General features: G+C 39.6%; 1 protein-coding gene across 13 annotated transcripts in view; it reads left to right on the top strand.

The window, feature by feature from the left end:
- Positions 1-14,407, top strand: part of TRIP12 (thyroid hormone receptor interactor 12) — a 152,607-nt gene that overhangs the window by 41,933 nt on the left and 96,267 nt on the right. For all 13 annotated transcript variants that reach the window (XM_052635911.1, XM_052635910.1, XM_052635908.1 and 10 more), the window contains exon 2: positions 5,321-5,467. In XM_052635911.1, the coding sequence (XP_052491871.1) occupies positions 5,370-5,467 (98 nt within the window). In that variant the 5' untranslated portion in view covers positions 5,321-5,369. The remainder of the gene's footprint in view (positions 1-5,320; positions 5,468-14,407) is intronic.

Below are 14,407 nucleotides of genomic sequence, written 5' to 3'. Positions count from 1 at the left end.
CAGCCTGCCAGGCTCCTCTGTCCATGGGATTGTCCCAGCAAAAATACTGGAATGGGTTGCCATTTTCTTCTCTAAGGGATCTTCTGGACTCAGGGATCAAACCTAGGTCTTCTGCATTGCAGGCAGTCTCCTGCATTGCAGCAGATTCTTTACTATCTGAGCCACCAGGGAAGCCATACAAGGTCATACATTTTGTTGATACTAGAGTTAAGATCTGAACTCAGTCAGAGGCAGTTTGACACAAGAGCCCAACGTTTGTAATCAGATGACCTACCTTATTGCTTTCAAAAAATAGGTAACAAAAATTACTCCTTTCATCTCAGACCCAGTCCTCTTTCTCAGAGTCAGTCAGTACCATCTTCAGGGGGATACATTTCGGGATCTTTAGTAGATTCCTGAAGCCGTAGGTAGTGCTGAGTTCTGTACATCTACTGTGCTTTTCTTATACTAATGGGTGGGGAGCATATATATAGTGGACGCAGCAGATAGAGGGATGATTCACATTCTGAGTGGGACAGACACGGATGGCATGTGGTTTCACCAGCTATTTGAAATTGAAACCTTTACTTTGAAAATTATAATTGAATACTAATTTTTAATTCAATATTTTTCTACCATGGCTGATCAGGTAGGTAACTGAAACCATGGAAAGTGAAACTGGTGATGAGGCTGGAGGGGAGGGGTTAAATTAACAATGTCTGTTTTATGAATTTATTTCTACCAATTTTTAATGTGTAAATAATACGTAAATATACATATGCAAACCTTCTAAATTTATATCTGCAGTTCAGTTCAGTCGCTCAGTCGTGTCCGACTCTTTGCGACCCCATGAATTGCAGCATGCCAGGCCTCCCTGTCCATCACCATCTCCCGGAGTTCACTCAGACTCACGTTCATCGAGTCCGTGATGCCATCCAGCCATCTCATCCTCTGTCGTCCCCTTCTCCTCCTGCCCCCAATCCCTCCCAGCATCAGAGTCTTTTCCAATGAGTCAACTCTTCCCATGAAGTGGCCAAAATACTGGCATTTCAGCTTTAGCATCATTCCTTCCAAAGAAATCCCAGGACTGATCTCCTTCAGAATGGACTGGTTGGATCTCCGTGCAGTCCAAGGGACTCTCAAGAGTCTTCTCCAACACCACAGTTCAAAAGCATCAATTCTTCGGTGCTCAGCCTTCTTCACAGTCCAACTTTCACATCCATACATGACCACAGGAAAACCATAGCCTTGACTAGATGGACCTTCGTTGGCAAAGTAATGTCTCTGCTTTTGAATATGCTGTCTTGGTTAGTCATAACTTTTCTTCCAAGGAGTAAGCGTCTTTTAATTTCATGGCTGCAGTCACCATCTGCAGTGATTTTGGAGCCCCCCCCCAAATAAAGTCTGACACTGTTTCCACTGTTTCCCCATCTATTTCCCATGAAGTGATGGGACCAGATGCCATGATCTTCGTTTTCTGAATGTTGAGCTTTAAGCCAACTTTTTCGCTTTCCTCTTTCACTTTCATCAAGAGGCTTTTTAGTTCCTCTTCACCCTCTGCCAGAATGTGGTCCACTGGAGAAGGGAATGGCAAGCCACTTCAGTATTCTTGCCTTGAGAACCCCATGAACAGTATGAAAAGGCAAAATGATAGGATACCAAAAGAGGAACTCCCCAGGTTATTAGGTGCCCAATATGCTACTGGATATCAGTGGAGAAATAACTCCAGAAAGAATGAAGGGATGGAGCGAAAGCAAAAACAACACCCAGTTGTGGATGTGACTGGTGATAGAAGCAAGATCCGATGCTGTAAAGAGCAATGTTGCATAGGAACCTGGAATGTCAGGTCCATGAATCAAGGCAAATTGGAAGTGGTCAAACGAGATGGCAAGGGTGAATGTCAACATTCTAGGAATCAGCGAACTAAAATGGACTGGAATGGGTGAATTTAACTCAGATGACCATCATATCTACTACTGCGGGCAGGAATCCCTCAGAAGAAATGGAGTAGCCATCATGATCAACAAAAGAGTCCGAAATGCAGTACTTGGATGCAATCTCAAAAACGACAGAATGATCTCTGTTGGTCTCCAAGGCAAACCATACAATATCACAGTAATGCAAGTCTATGCCCCAACCAGTAATGCTGAAGAAGCTGAAGTTGAACGGTTTTATGAAGACCTACAAGCCCTTTTAGAACTAACACCAAAAAAAGATGTCCTTTTCATTCTAGGGGACTGGAATGCTAAAGTAGGAAATCAAGAAACACCTGGAGTAACAGGCAGATTTGGCCTTGGAATGTGGAATGAAGCAGGGCAAAGACTAATAGAGATTTGCCAAGAAAATGCACTGGTCATAGCAATCACCCTCTTCCAACAACACAAGAGAAGATTCTACACATGGACATCACCAGATGGTCAACACCGAAATCAGATTGATTATATTCTTTGCAGCCAAAGATGGAGAAGCTCTATACAGTCAACAACAACAAGACCAGGAGCTGACTGTGGCTCAGATCATGAACTCCTTATTACCAAATTCAGACTCAAATTGAAGAAAGGGAAAACCACTAGACCATTCAGGTATGACCTAAATCAAATCCCTTATGATTATACAGTGGAAGTGAGAAATAGATTTAAGGGCCTAGATCTGATAGATATAGTGCCTGAAGAACTATGGAATGAGGTTCGTGACACTGTACAGGAGACAGGGATCAAGACCATCCCCATGGAAAAGAAATGCAAAAAAGCAAAATGGCTGTCTGGGCAGGCTTTACAAATAGCTGTGAAGAGAAGCAAAAAGCAAAGGAGAAAAGGAAGGATATAAGCATCTGAATGCAGAGTTCCAAAGAATAGCAAGAAGACATAAGAAAGCCTTCCTCAGTGATCAACGCAAAGAAATAGAGGAAAACAACAGAATGGGAAAGACTAGAGATCTCTTCAAGAAAATTAGAGATACCAAGGGAATATTTCATGCAAAGATGGGCTCGGTAAAGGACAGAAATGGTCTGGACCTAACAGAAGCAGAAGATACTAAGAAGAGGTGGCAAGAATACACGGAAGAACTGTACAAAAAAGATCTTCACGACCCAGATAATCATGATGATGTGATCACTAATCTAGAGCCAGAACATCTTGGAATGTGAAGTCAAATGGGCCTTAGAAAGCATCACTATGAACAAAGCTAGTGGAGGTGATGGAATTCCAGTTGAGCTATTTCAAATCGTGGAAGATCATGCTGTGAAAGTGGTGCACTCAATATTCCAGCACATTTGGAAAACTCAGCAGTGGCCACAGGACTGGAAGAGGTCAGTTCATTCCAATCCCAAAGAAAGGCAATGCCCAAGAATGCTCAAACTCCCGCACAGTTGCACTCATCTCACATGCTAGTAAAGTAATGCTCAAAATTCTCCAAGCCAGGCTTCAGCAATACGTGAACCGTGAACTCCCTGATGTTCAAGCTGGTTTTAGAAAAGGCAGAGGAACCAGAGATCAAATTGCCAACATCTGTTGGATCATGGACAAAGCAAGAGAGTTCCAGAAAAACATCTACTTCTGCTTTATTGACTATGCCAAAGCCTTTGACTGTGAATCACAATAAACTGTGGAAAATTCTGAAAGAGATGGGAATACCAGACCACCTAACCTGGGTCTTGAGAAACCTGTATGCAGGTCAGGAATCAACAGTTAGACCTGGCCATGGAACAACAGACTGGTTCCAAATAGGAAAAGGAGTACGTCAAGGGTGTATATTGTCACCCGGCTTATTTATTTATATGTACACATAGATGGAAATTATACTGTTTTTCCTGTAGCATATCTGGGAGCGACCTTTCTATCAGTTCATGTAAATTGAACTTTGCTCTTTGTTTTTTAATGTTTGCATAGTATTTTCTCTTTTTTCCTTATAAAATTGAGAGTGATTCTATTAGTAATTTGAACCTTCTGACCAAAGTTTATTTAGTATATTAATTGGTGGTGTGATAATGTGTGATAGAAATAGCCCTTTTCTACTGAATTGGGTCAGTATGTGACTCAAAAGAAAACCCACTTTGCTGTTACAGTGGATGGAAATCTCTTAAAATCCAGGAATAGATGGAGTTTTGATTGATTTATATTCCTTTTGGCACAACTCTTGTAATGTCATATGATTAGTCCTTCTGTTCCCTCCCCAATAAATAGAAGTTAACTGAAGAACTGTACTTGGAATATGACTGGAGACTTAAAAATAGTGTCAGATTTGACTTACAAAAATTGCAGTTTTTTCTCTCTCTCTAGTAACTTTGACCTATTTTATCAGCTAAACTTATTTTCTTTGAGTATCAGCTTTTTTCCCTGTGTATTAGTTTCTTATAGAAAGATAAAAAGTTCAAAGAAATTAAGAACTCTGTTTTGAACTAAGTTGTTATTACACTTACAAACTATGTTCATAAATTTCTTATTGCTAACATCTCCCTGAGGTAGATGATAACTGATTTTACAAAAGAGGTAAACAAATCTAGAGGGCAAGTTTCTTGTCTGGAGTCAGAGCCAGCACAGCTGATGTTGAAATCCAGGTGATCTGGGGCCATTTCTCAGTTTACTGTATTTGAGCTGCTTTTTCCTGGTTTCTCCGTTAAGATATTACAGCTTTGCCATTTCCTTTGTATTCGTGGTTTCATTTGGCCACAGCAGTACTGTGAAGTACCCATGGCATATATTGTTTCTATTCTGTGGCTGGGGAATCTGAGGCTAGAGGTTGTGGATTGTACAAAGGCAGACTCCTTTAAAACCTGTTCTGTGACACGACTTCAGCCAAGGTGTTATTGACTTTAGATGCAATGCCCCTTTCTTTAACTAGAAATGTGGAAACAAAGATTTCTACTTTTTTTTTTGGAATTGGGAGTTTCTTGGCCATTCCATGAGAAATACAAGTAGATTTTAGCTGGTGGGTTCTGGACTTAATGCTTTGAATTTGATGTAGTCCTGACAGTTTATGGGGCTTCCCTGGTGGCTCAGATGGTAAAGACTCTGCAATGTGGAGAGACCTGGATTCGATCCCTGGGTTGGAAAGATCCCCTGGGGAAGGAGCTGGCAACCCACTCCAATATTCTGCCTCGAAAATCCCCATGGGCAGAGGAGCCTGTGGGCTATAGTCCATGGGGTCACAAAGAATCGGACATGACTGAGCAACACTTTATGACACCTTAATCGACCGGACTTCAGAGTTTAAGACAGTGCAGCGTTGGTGAAGACTGTCTGATCAAACTGTATATACAGAGTTTCCTCTTTTACGGTTCCTTCATTTTTGGTGTTGTATCATATATAGTTGACTTTTTTTTTTCTCTTTTTATCCCTTTTAGTGAATGGTAGTGTCTAGAAAGGGTATGTCCCTTCAAGAGAGAGGTGCCAATGTCCAACCGGCCTAATAACAATCCAGGGGGGTCACTGCGACGTTCACAGAGGAACACTGCCGGGGCCCAACCACAAGACGACTCGATAGGAGGAAGGTATGTATTTAATGGTAATTTGAAAAGAAACTGGTATTAAAGAAAGTTTTTTTAAAACCTCACTATGTGGACCAGAGCTTAAATGGTTCACTGTAAATGGGAATTTCTTTTCCAATTTTTGAGCTAGGTAGCACAAAACTGGAATTCAGAGTGATTATTTAATCATCCCCACCCCCACCCCCAGGCTCAAGAAATAGTTCTCAGTCATTATCAAAACTTGAATCTCTGGTTTGTTACCATGTGGCACATCATGCTTTGTTGGCCTCTTCTTTCTCCTCACTGTCTTATACACAGGCTACAACATACCTTTCAACCATTTGTGATCCCTTCCTTCATGTGTGTTGTGACTTGGTTTATTTACCTTATTTGAAAGGAACCTTCATTTGTTTTAAGATCTTGAGTTTTGTTACCTAGCTTTTGAGTTTTTTTCCCATCTTGTTTTTTGACAACACATGGATGCTGACAGGCTGGTGAGGTTGTCTGTTAGCATATCCATTGTCAGTGTTTGATGTTGAGTTGGTCTTTTTTAGTTGGAGTCGTTGTATAGGAGGTAATATGAAGAATCAGATACATTCTGCTGCATGTTGAATTCCATGTCTCATTTAGCTAAGTACTCTCATTTTATGCATAACATACTCAGATTTGCTTGGACCTACTTTTCCAGTGCATCATAGATTAAAGTAGATTGTGGCTAAACTCTAATAAGGTTACCTTATGCAGCATTTTGAGGCATTATCATGTATATATTGTCTTGTTTAGTCACTAAGTCATGTCCAACTGTTAGTGATCCCATGACTGTAGCCCACCAGAATCCATGGAATTTCCCAGGCAGTAATGCTGGAGTGAGTTGCTATTTCCTTCTCCAGTATATTGCCTAGTAAAATATATATATAATTTATATATAATTTATAAATATTCTATATATTTATAAAAGGTAAATGTCAAATATAAAGAAGAATCGAAGTACATCTTGCTCATGTCAGGCTATTTTAGTGGTTGAACATTTGGACATTGGGCTAGGACAGTTTGTGTGTAATTTTTGTCTCTTGTGAAATAGCTGTGTGTCCTTTGTTGTATATCCTTCAGAAAACCTCAGTTTTGTTTTTTTTTTTTTAGTCCATACAGTGAGGATACTTATTTTACAGGGTTATTAGTTAATTTCAGGATTACAGTATGTTAAACTTTTAGAACAATGCTTAGTACAGAGTTTTGTTCTAAATTTTTTGCTTTTTTTACATTTGCATTTAAATGTAAATCTAAGTGTAAATAAAGCGGCATACTTTGTTTATGCTGCTGATTAGAAAATATCAACCCCCATTACAAAAATATTACATATTTTAGAGAACTTGGAAAATACAGGGAAGCATAAAGAAAAACGTCCTATTTTCACAGTCCACTTAGAATCACTGCTAGCCTTGACCCATTCCTCCATGTGCGTACACGTGCATGTGCTTAGTGGTTCATTTGTGTCATAGCTCCCCAGGCTCCTCTGTTGGTGATATTTCCCAGGCAAGAATACTGGAGTGGTTGCCATTTCCTTCTCCAGGGGGATCTTCCCCACCCTAGGGATCGAACCTACATCTCCTGTGTCTCCTGCATCCCAGACGGATTCTTTACCCGCTGAGCCATTCTAGATGTGCGTGCATAAACATAGAAGTTACTTGTACTTTTCAAATGGAGTTTTGTACATATTAATCCTCAGGTTATGCTTAGACTCTTGATATGATTGACGAACATTTTGCACTGTCACACAGTATATTACTTGTAAATCCAGTGATGTTTCAGCACCATTATCTTTCTTGCACGTCAGTAATAGGGAAAATTACTTAAATATTCTCTTGTATTATGTATTTAAAAATGTGAGTGGAAAACAAATAGACACAGTTAATTCTAGTTGATTAAGATGTATTGGCTTTAATAGTGAAGTTGTGCTCAAGATTGAATTCAGTTAGATGTGTAGAATGGATCTTTCCCTAAAGTTTATGTGCTTTAAGCCAGTCAATGATAACTGCTCAATTGATGGAAAATAATGAAATTTAAGTTTCTTTGGAATGGCAGAAACATGCCAAAATACATAAAGCAAGGTGTAATTAAGAGTTTTTGTAAAACTTGAATCCTTCCTCCCTTTCAGTAATGCAGCCTCATTTCATCTGTCACGATTTCAACTTTTATGTCTTCAAGAAATATTTCCTGGCAAAAATAGTATGCAAAAGTCTAGTATCATATGTGTTGTTTCCTGTCTTTAAAAATCATGTAAAAACATGACTTTTAAAGTCTTCATGTCTAGTGTGGTTAATACCATAATTTAGTAATATTGGGACTTCCCCGGTGGCTCAGACGGTAAAGCGTCTGCCCACAATTCGGGAGACCCGGGTTCGATCCCTGTATTGGAAAGATCCCCTGGAGAAGGAAATGGCAACCCACTCTAGTACTCTTGCCTGGAAAATCCCATGGACAGAGGAGCGTGGTAGGATACAGTCCATGCGGTCACTAAGAGTCGGATACGGCTGAGTGATTTCACTTAGTAATATTGATTGCTTAGGTGTTTCCTGTTTTTATGGGGAGAAGTATAATTATGATCAGTACGTAGGAATTTGGAACTTCCGCCAAAAAGTCTAATCATTTTGGCTAATAATGCAAATGAGAGTATATTTGCACATCTGAATCTCATTTTGCCATTTTAGCAAGGTTGATACTTTTGTTTGTGCTAGATTGTCAGGACTGGAAGGGACCTCAAACCCCAGACTGACTTGTGAAGCCCCAATGGAGTGTGCTGTAGTACCAGTTATGTAACTTCTGAGAAACCTCTCCAGGGATGTTGGGGAGTGAGAGGATTGGCATTAATTGGGAGAGAGCAGTTGTAACTGTATTTTCCATTCTTTTAACCTGATTCCTGTTGCCTAGCTTTCCTAAGTAAAATACTACTATTATTGTGACTTTCGTTTCCAAAACACAGTGGCTTTGGTCTTGTGGGTGTATTCACAGTGGTCCAGTGATTGAAACATTGGCAACAATAACAGCATCTACTCCAGCAGATCTACATGTTCTTTCACTCTGAGACTCACAGAAATGGTGTGCTAGCGAATACGAAGTCCCTGTTTTATAAATGCTTGCTCAACTTGACACAGCCGCTGTGTAGAGACAGGGCTTGATTGCGGACTGCTTCACTCTCCAGTCCGATTCCTTTCTTTATGCCAACTGTTCTTATTGCACAAACCACTTGATCCAGATGATGAAAGACTTAGAGGAGGGCGTGAAGTACTTACAACTGAAGGTTATTGAACTCTTTGAGTTTAGAATTTAAGTTTTTTCCCTCCTAGAATTTCTTACTTCATTCATTTTTGATTTGCTCTGTTTCCTTCCCGACTTGGGTGAATGTGTCCTTTTTTGTGTAGCTTCCTTTCTGTGACCACTTTGTCTTTTTCCCAAGTCAAGGTCACTTACCTTTTTTTGCCTAAAGAAGAAAAGGTTTAGTTCATTCATAAGGTAAAAGAAACTTGGATCCTTGGGATATATTTATTTTCTCTTGATTATTCCCTCTTTTGTTTTTCACCCATTCTTCATCTCTCTTCCTAATGAAAGTAGATATCTTCCCCCTCTTCTGTGGTTTTTCTCTTCTCCCTTCTTCCATAATTTGTTGGGCTACCATTGATCTGTTCCTCTCTGTGTGTTCTCTTTCTTCCGGAAATCCTTCATCTCTTCTACTTGTGTGTGGGCTTGCTCTGAGAGATATTACCTAGCCTTCCCACTGCTAGCACAGGTATTTGCAGGCTATCCCTCCATTTTGGCCATTAATTAGCATTTTTATTAGCATTTTTTTTGTTTTTCTCAAATGTCAGTGGTAGGATTGAATTCAGTTTTATAGCAACCTCAGTTAAGGTTGCTGTAATGAAGGTTTGTTTGACTTTGTTATAAAAACACAGCATGATGAGAACAGAAAATTGGATGCTTCAGGAGGATGAAAGAATTAAGATAAATTTAATCTTTTTACCCAGAGATAATGATGGTTCCTATTTCTACTCCATGATTTGAACTGCCCCTCATTTTTTTTCTGTAAAATATATTACTTCCATGCCTATCACATTTGAGTATGATTCTGATTTTATTGAGTCAGATTCCTGCAATAGGTTCATAGGATCCAAGGATATGAATTATTTTGAACACTTTTATTTTTGGTGCTGCATGACATTTGAGATCTTAGTTCCCCTACCAGGGATTGAGTCCATGTCCCCTGCATTGAAAGCAGAGTCTTAACCACTGGACCTCCAGGGAAGTCCCTGAAGACTTTTTTAACAGAATGCTAAATTGTCTTTCAGAAAGATTAAATCACTTTGGTTTTTTTTTTTCTTGTTTTGATTAAACCAATTTATACTCCTACTAACACTTTGTGAGACTGCCTAGTTCTTCAAATCCTGGTCAAACAGCATACCATTTTTAGTAGAAGTTTGTGGGGAAAAGGGATTCCTTTGGTTAAAGTTACTGTTCCTTGGTTACCATAGAGTTGAAGGTCTTCCCCACATAGTGGCCATTTTTATATATTTTGTGAGTTGTCTTAGTGTCCCTTTTCTCTTTTAATTTTGAGGATGTTTGTTCTTTTATTAGAACCCTTTATGAAAAGGGACTCAACCTACAGAGATAGGCTACTATTTTTTATTACTTGTTCTAGTACTAATTTATAGGAGATTTTAAATTTAGGTAGTCAGGTATATCAGCTCTTTGTTTCTTTTCTTCCTTTGCTTTCTCCCAGAATAAAATTTTCTTCTCAGTTCTGTCAGTGTTTGTTTTTTTTTTTAATGGTGTGAAAAAATGCCTGAATCCAATCCACTCCACCTTCGCACTCCCATTACAAAATTTGTCTGCAGAGCTTTACTAGTTATTTATTACTGAGTAATATATTATGAGATCTAGAGGTTATTGTTTTCTGTTAACATTGCAAAGCAGGGAGTTTTCAAAGCCAGGGTTAACTTTATAGAAGATACAGATTTGTATTAATATTTTGCTTAAAAAATTATTTCAAAGGGTTGGGATACAGAAAAACACAAAAAAGAAAATAAATATCATCCAGAGATTAAGTCTGTTTTGACTTTTATCTGTCTTTATTTTGGTGAGGGGAATCTTAGTTCCCTGATCAGTTACTGAATCTGTGCCCCCTGCAATAGAAGCGAGGAGTCTTAACCACTGGACCTCTAGGGAATTCCGTATATGTCTTTAAAGCACCATTTAGCATGTAGCTGATTACAATGTAAATACTTTTAGATCCTACTATTTTTTCCACTCAATATCCCAACATGAACATTTCCTCTTATCATTATGATTTTTTGGCAGTTGTTTACAAATGGTCACATGATTTGCTGAATCAATGTGCAGTATTTTCCACTATTAATTTTCATTTTTTGGATAGTTAGATGGTTGCAGTGGGAAAAGTTTTTGCTTGTGCTTAGATGTTTGCAATTTTGGTATCTCTCAAGGAATATGTTCCAAGGAATGAAATTGCTTCGTCAGAGTGAATTTTTTATAGTCAACTTATTTCACATAAATCTTTTGCCCTCCAATTTACTTATCACCATCAGGAAAAAAAAAAGTGCATTTTCTCATTGTTCCGTTTGTGTTATTTCCATTTTCATTTTCCTGCTAATTTGATATGGAAAGATTGCATTAATTTCATTTTATTGGTGTTTCTACAGTAATGAGATGTTAAACCCTAGAAAAATAGATTTAAGGAGTGAGAGCTGAGTGAGAGTACTTCTTGATGTAAATGTACTAATAAGTTTTCCTATTTTGTTTATGTCCCTTTGAACCCCGCTATACAGGAGAACTGACCTTTTAATTTATTCATCTGAGATTAGGGCTTCCCTGGTGGCTGTGATGGTAAAGAATCTGCCTGCTCTGTGGGACACCCAGTTTCCATCCCTAGGTCAGGAAGATCCGTTGGAGAAGGGAATGGCTCCCCACTCCAGTGTTCTTGCCTGGAGAATTCCATGGACAGAGGAGCCTGGCGGGCTATATAGTCCATGAGGGTCACAAAGAATTGGACATGGTTGAGTCACTTAACGCTTTCTCCTGTGTAATGATAGCCTTCAGTTTTTCACCCATGTGTTTTGCATGATAGTTAATCTTTTCCACAGTGATTTTACTCTGCCCCAGGTCCCCCATTGTTGTTTTTCAGTCACTAAGTCAGTCGTGTTCAACTCTTCAGACTGCAGCATGCCACTCCTCTGTCCTGCACTATCTCCTGGAGTTTGCTCAGGTTAATGTCCATTGAGTTGGAATGCTTTCTGACCATCTCATTCTCTGTCGTCCCCTTCTCCTTCCACTTTCAATCTTTCTCAGCATCAGGGTCTTTTCAAATGAGTGAGTTCTTCACACCAGGTGGTGGCCAAAGTATTGGAGCTTCAGCTTTAGCATCAGTCCTTGCAATGAATATTCAGGACTGATTTAGGATTGATTGGTTTGATCTCCTTGCAGTCCAAGGGACTCTCAAGAGTCTTCTCCAGCACCACAGTTCAAAAGCATCAATTCTTTGTTGCTCAGCCTTGTTTATGGCCCAATTCTCACATCCATCTATGACTACTGGAAAAAGCATAGCTTTGACTATATAGACGTTGGCAAAGTAATGTCTCTGCTTTTTAATACCCTGTCTATGTTTGTCATAGCTTTCTTTCCAAGGATCTACCCATTGCCTTTTGCCAAAGCTGGAGAATCTACAGTCATTTATTCTGAGTTCAGGGATGGTACTAGGGTGGTCACATGATCCAAGCTGGGAAAAATTGGAAGTATTTGCCTTTCTGGTTGCAAAGGGCAGGTGTGAATCTGAAGTTGCCAGCTGTATGTCTCCTGCCTTATTTATGGAAGAAGATGGACAGAGAAAAGCAAATGTATTAGCGTATGTGTGATTAAAGTTCTGACTAGTTTCCATTCCTTAGTTTTTCAGATCTGTGCTGAATCTTTTCTCTAGGCTTGATTCTCTAACTCTTTTGATTGTGGAGATATGCATGCCTCATTTTAATAAAGCCTCTTTTTCTTTTTTGGCTTTAGAGTTTTAACAAGTCCTGCCTTAGTGTTCTTGGCAGTATAAACAGTGTAAGATGGTATTCATCCATTTGTAGAACATCATGCAACATGCTAGATAGCAGTTATAAAAATGAGAGTAGAATAGCCTTTGTCACAAGCAGTTTCCAGCTCAGTAAGGGAAATTGGCATGTAGGTGGTTATTGAAGTCAGAGAGATATTTCTAATAATGGCCTCATGGATGTGGGCTTTGAAGGCTGAAGAAGCACTTGTAAAACATAGGGTACACCTCAGCCATGTTTGTCTTTACTTCAAAAGTAGAGTCATTAGTTACTTCCAGGGTAGATTTTAGTTCTTTTTTGTTTCTCTTGTTACTTTGTTCCCAAGTAGTAGGTGTTCAACAAATACTAGTGCTGAGATGAGGGGATTTATTTCTTTGGCATTTGTAGGTGCAGAAGTGTCACTTCTTTTATGGACATGGTCGTGAAAAGGTGATTGGAGTGACGGCAGAGTTGAAATAGAGCCCAGTTTAAACTGGTATGCTACAGGGATTATGCTGAGGTAACAGACAGCTCCTAAATATTAGCATATCATCTAGCCATTAGATTTGTTCCTCCTGGGTTGCCTGCAGGCCCTGCTCCATGTCCGCACTTCAGGTATTTGAGTATCACTGCTCTGGTGACAGGAGAAAGTGCTGAATTGCTTTCTGGCTGGCCAAGGCTTCCCTCAAGTGATCCGTTTCCACTCATGTTCCCTTGACCAGAGCAAGTTACATGGCAGCATGTAACTTCCAGGTGGTTTGGCAGGTATTATCCTACCGTCTGCCTGGAAAGAAAGTGGAATATTTGTAAACAGCACCTGGTAGCTATCAGAGCTGTTAAACATCTACACCAGACCATTTATTTCCCTCAGTTCTCCTCAGTGCAGCATGCCCATGTAGTTGGGTGTTCTCTTCATTTCTTCTACCTGATTAACCAGTATGGATGCCTTTTTAAATATTCGTTTTTTGATGTTCCTTCCATCTTTTTTGGTCCTGACCTTTGCTCAGTCAGATGGAAGCTTCTTCATCTTTGGGAGAAGGGAGACATGGTGTGATGTGAAAACGACTTTATTGTTTCTTATGATTAAATTGAAAACACTTCAGACAGTTTATACTAGAGTTGGCCAGGTAACTTGTCACGTACTCCTCTCAGTGAGGGTGAATCTACAGCGTAATTATTCACTTTGAGTTTCACCAGCAGAAGCGCATGCGCACACACTCTCCCATGTCTTGGGCTGCTTTGGTAATGCTGAGAAGGGTGGTGTATCCCCTCAGGCCTTGGGCTGGGAGGCAAGACTGACAGTGTTGCGTTCAGCGTGGTTGTCATGGCCTCAAGAGGAACAGAGGCTACTTTTTTCTAGGTAGAGGTTATGCACATTGGATTCTTAATAGTATCCTGTTATTTCTTGGACCAGTAAAGAAATATTTTATATACTGTGCAATTTTCCTTGCATTATAGATTATTTGCCTTTAACCATCAGGTGCGAAATTTTTCCCAGCTATCACTTGTTAAGCATACTGGAAGCCTATAAGCCATCAGCTGCCGTGGATTATTTCATATCTTCACTGATGGTTTACTCTTGATTCTCCTGTCCCTCAGTATTCAAGGAATCTGATGTCCCTCACCACTTTTGGCAAATGCTTTCTCAGTCTCAGAATGCTTTCCTAGAAGAGAAGAACGCTTTTCCTAGAAGAGTTATCAGTGCGACTAAAAAAATATATACAAATGTTTCTTCAGTAATTGAACAGCAAGTTATAACGTCATATGTGAAAGACTAGAGCAAGGCGTGGCAAACCCTCTGCAGTATTCTCACCTGGAAAATCCCAGGGACAGAGGAGCCCGGCAGACTGCAGTCCATGGGGTCGCAAAGAGTCAGACATGACTGAAGCAA

Source organism: Budorcas taxicolor, chromosome 2 (genome assembly GCF_023091745.1).
Source record: "Budorcas taxicolor isolate Tak-1 chromosome 2, Takin1.1, whole genome shotgun sequence".
NCBI classification, from domain to species: Eukaryota; Metazoa; Chordata; class Mammalia; order Artiodactyla; family Bovidae; genus Budorcas; species Budorcas taxicolor.
The sequence above is the reverse complement of the archived record's forward strand: the minus strand, read 5'-3'. Positions and strand labels throughout refer to the sequence as shown.